Source organism: Lottia gigantea, assembly GCF_000327385.1.
Source record: "Lottia gigantea unplaced genomic scaffold LOTGIsca_138, whole genome shotgun sequence".
Classification (NCBI taxonomy): Eukaryota; Metazoa; Mollusca; class Gastropoda; family Lottiidae; genus Lottia; species Lottia gigantea.
The window spans coordinates 431,622-435,985 of record NW_008707580.1 but is presented as its reverse complement, the minus strand read 5'-3'; the positions used below and the strand labels follow the sequence as shown (position 1 = coordinate 435,985).

At 37.0% G+C, this 4,364-nt stretch overlaps 1 protein-coding gene across 1 annotated transcript in view; it reads left to right on the top strand.

Annotated features, from left to right (window-relative positions):
- LOTGIDRAFT_200289 (hypothetical protein) overlaps positions 1 to 2,982 on the top strand; it is a 22,936-nt gene extending 19,954 nt beyond the window's left edge. Inside the window, exons 23-25 of the mRNA XM_009049537.1 lie at positions 1,102 to 1,255; positions 1,626 to 1,733; positions 2,373 to 2,982. Coding sequence (XP_009047785.1) covers positions 1,102 to 1,255; positions 1,626 to 1,733; positions 2,373 to 2,468 — 358 coding nt within the window. The 3' untranslated portion in view covers positions 2,469 to 2,982. The remainder of the gene's footprint in view (positions 1 to 1,101; positions 1,256 to 1,625; positions 1,734 to 2,372) is intronic.
- Positions 2,983 to 4,364: the final 1,382 nt, after the last annotated feature.

Below are 4,364 nucleotides of genomic sequence, written 5' to 3'. Positions count from 1 at the left end.
ATCAGAAACGTAAAATTTAAGATATTGGATGCCATGATTGCTGGTGAACCCATACACAGGGGCGGAGGGCAGATTATACCCACCGCTAGACGTGTAGCTTATTCTGCCTTTCTTATGGTAAGTTTTCTTTTAAATAGACGGCGTCCTTTTTTTACCAATCGTACCTTAGTCTCAGAAACAGGAATTTTTTAGCTAAGCCAATCAGTGGTAATGTTCACAGCTCACTGTCAAAATTTCAGCCTTCAAATCCATGTGTGTATCAAGGGCAATAACTCTGTCAATATTTGTCGAATCATACCCTAATTCGAACTAGGCCAAATTCTTGTGGATATAAAACCTACACACAAAAATTTTACAAAAGTTGAAAAAAATTGTGGCCTCTATTGTCATCACACTATTATTATTATCATATTTTTGGTTTATCAAGGGCTACAACTCTGTAAGCATTTGTCGAATTTTACCCAAATTCGAACTCATCCTAGATCTTGTGAATATAAAGCTAATTACCAGAATCCTAAATGGCATTGATTATGGCGCCAAACAAAGACTCAATGCCTGAAACTTTCATTTTCAGGCAACTCCAAGAATGATGGAACCATACTATTTTGTAGAAGTGATGGCACCGGCAGATTGTGTATCAGCTGTTTATACGGTACTAGCTAAACGAAGGTAAGGGAATTTTTTTCTGAGCGCACGAAAATTTCAGCTGTAAGCCATCGATGATTTATCTCATACTTATCGAAGAATATAGCTTTAAAATTACGTGTTTTTGGTCTATATTCCAAATTTTTGGAAAAACCCTGCACAAGCTTTGGGACAGCATTGTTATGCCACTGCCAGTATTTTCGAGCATTGGTCTGGGATGTACTTGCAAGTTTTTCCAAATAACGAGTTTTTGGTCTATATTCCTTAATTTTTGGCAAAACCCTGCATAAGCGTTGGGATAAGCGTCCTACTTAGGTTTGTAAATTGGTATGCCTCTGCCAGTGCTTTCGGGCATTGGTCTGAGATCTACTTGCAACTTCTTCCAACCCCTAATTGGTCTAATGTAGAAAGGCAACACCATGCAGTGTGTAATGAGGGAAATGCTTTATATTTCAGAGGTCATGTGACACAGGATGCTCCAGTCCCAGGTTCACCATTATATACGATTAAAGCTTTCATCCCAGCCATTGATTCGTTTGGTTTCGAAACTGATCTCCGTACCCATACACAGGGCCAGGCTTTCTGTCTCTCTGTCTTCCATCATTGGCAGGTAGGTTTGGATTTTTTAACGAGTTCAACGGGATTGTAAAGAGGTTTTCTAATTTTTTCATGTGTATCGGGGACACTGATAGCATCAATTTACACCATTCTAATTTTCAATCAGACGTCTGTGGTTCTTGTTAAAGAGATTGTAAAGAGGTTTTCTTAATATTTATGTGTAGCAGTTTTGTGCCAGACTGGTTATTCTGGTTATTACCTGATACCACTTTTCATTATGAAATACTCACTCATTTATGATTGATATACTTCTCACGTGAAAAGCTCATTAGCTGCTACCAATGTTTCACCAATATGTTGTTTTGGATTGTGGGTTTTGTTTTGCTGTTTGGATCGTTAGTTATTGGTTTATTTATTTCTAGATTGTACCTGGAGATCCGTTAGATAAAAGTATAATAATTCGACCACTAGAGGCCCAACCAGCCACGCATTTAGCTCGTGAATTTATGATCAAATCCAGACGCAGAAAGGTAATGTTAAATTATTTTTTTTACGATGGTTTATAGATTAGGGGATGAGCTGTTGTGCAGTCAAGTAAAGTGTTGAAATCTTTACATGACGTCATTTACTTGCTTATATCATTGAACCCAGCTGATAAATTTTTATAGCATCACATGAGGGTTGGCTGTAGTTCAATCGGTTAGGACGTTGAAATCTTTAAATGACGTAACCTAGTAAATGATGTCAAACAATTGCCGGTCGTGGGTTCTAATCTTGATGGACAAATGGAAGTCTGGTAACCTTGCATAAGTCATCATTATTCCAGTTGACCCAGCTAGTAAAATCATTACCAAGAGGTTTGGTCAAGGAACAGCTGGTAGAAAGGATCCTTGTGAACCTAAGTTGTTATCCTTGTAAAATCAATACCAAGAGGTTTGACCAAGGACCAGCTGGTAGAAAGGATCCTTGTGAACCTAAGTTGTTATCCTTGTAAAATCATTACCAAGAGGTTTGACCAAGGACCAGCTGGTAGAAAGGATCCTTGTGAACCTAAGTTATTATCTTTGTAAAATTAATACCAAGAGGTTTGACCAAGGACCCTCTGGTAGAAAGGATCCTCATAAACCTAAATTATTAATTTCCTAACGATTTTTGGGGTTTATTTTCAGGGATTAAGTGAAGATGTCAGCATCAACAAGTTTTTCGATAATCCTATGTTGTTAGAATTAGCTAGACAAGACGTTTTGTTGAATTATCCCATGTGAAAAACTTTATCATAAGATGGTGGACACAATTTTAAATTGGTTGGTTGGTAGATGACAAGTTAACGTCTGCTTCCAACAAACTCAAATTTCAAATAGTGCTGTAAAACTTATTCTGAATGGATTTCAAATTTTCATATTTTCATTTTGTTAATTAAAGAGATTGTAAAGAAGTTTTCTAAATTTTTTATGTGTATCAGGGACACTGATAGCATCAATTTACATCATTCTAATTTTCAATCAGATGTCTGTGGTTCTTGTTAAAGAGATTGTAAAGAAGTTTTCTAAATTTTTTATGTGTATCAGAGACACTGATAGCTCCAATTTTCAATCAGATGTCTGTGTTTCCTGCAATTCTACTACAAATACAGGAACCACAGACATCTTAGTCTTGTGACAAATATGGCCTTTTGGAAATGTACAATGAATTTCGAGTTTCTTTATTCCGTCATTCTTTGTGTTTCATTTCATTGTGAAATAAATATCTGTAAATACAGAATAAACATTATTATTATATAAATACATTGTTTGTTAATGAAACACCATTTTGGGGTAAGAGGGACTGTCATGGAAAAAGTGTCTAGGTTGGATGGACAAAGAAAACCAAGCCCTGTGCGCTACAGGCTGTACACATTAAAGATCCCTCTACAGTTGGAAATCGAAAAAGAGCAGGCTAATGCTGCTTTGATAGCAATATTTCCCTCATTGTACACTGTACAAATTTATGTTCACAGTTATAAGCTGTAAGAATTACGTCCTACTGTTCTGCACCATGCAGTGTACAATGAGGGAAATTTTGAGACATCTCTAAGAGTTAATAGAAATGAAATGAATGGAGTTTTACATCCTACTTTTCTGCACCATGTGGGCTAATGAAGACAGGCAACACCATGTAGTGTGCAATGAGGGAAATTTTAGCAGGACATCTCTAAATGAAATGAATGGAGTTTTATGTCCTACTTTTCTGCACCATGTGGGCTAGTGAAGACAGGCAATGCCATGCAGTGTGCAATGAGGGACATTTTTTTATCAGGACAGTGGCATGAGCCAACCCTTAATGATTTACAACTTTCAAGGATCATTTAAAGCATATATAAATCAAAGCAGGTCAAGAAAACTTAACTGTGGTCTGGAAAAAGATGTGAGAAAATGGAGTTATTTCCCTTGTGCTGTTCGATATTTCATTGATGTCTAATGAAGAATTATTTCGAAATGAAATGAATGGAGTTTTACGTCCTAGCTCGCACTTATAGGCCTACTAATGAGTACACACCATGCAGTGTGCAATGAGGGAAATTTTGCCAAGACAGCGGCATTAGCCTGCTTTTTTTACGATCTTCAATGTGTACAGCCTGTAGAACATGGGGCCTCAGTTTATTGCCCCATTCTAAGAGAACGACGAAGACATAAAATCAAAATTTTACCGAAAAACACCAGAGCTAAAATTTGAAAAAGATTAGGCCTAGTTTTTTTTCACCATGACTAAACAACCATTGAATTTTGAATGAAAAGGGAGCTTTATAATTTATGCAGGGACGCCGACAAAAATCGTTGAGGCGCATAAAATAATCTTGTTTTAGGGTGACCTAATACTGAAATATAATATTTACTGGGGGCGTTTCAAGGTCTTTTACCTACTAAATTTTTTTTTTTAATTTCCAACTGTCAAGGGATTTTTAATGTGCACAGCCTGTAGCTCACGGGGCCTCGGTTTATTGTCCCATCTGAACGACTAGACACTTTTTCTATTTCCAACTGGCAAGGGATCTTTAACGTGTACAGCCTGTAGCACAGGGCCTCGGTTTATTGTCCAATCCGAACGACTATACAATAATAAAGTCAATGCCATGCAGTGTGCAATGAGGGAAATTTAGCCAGGACATTAGCCTACATATAAGC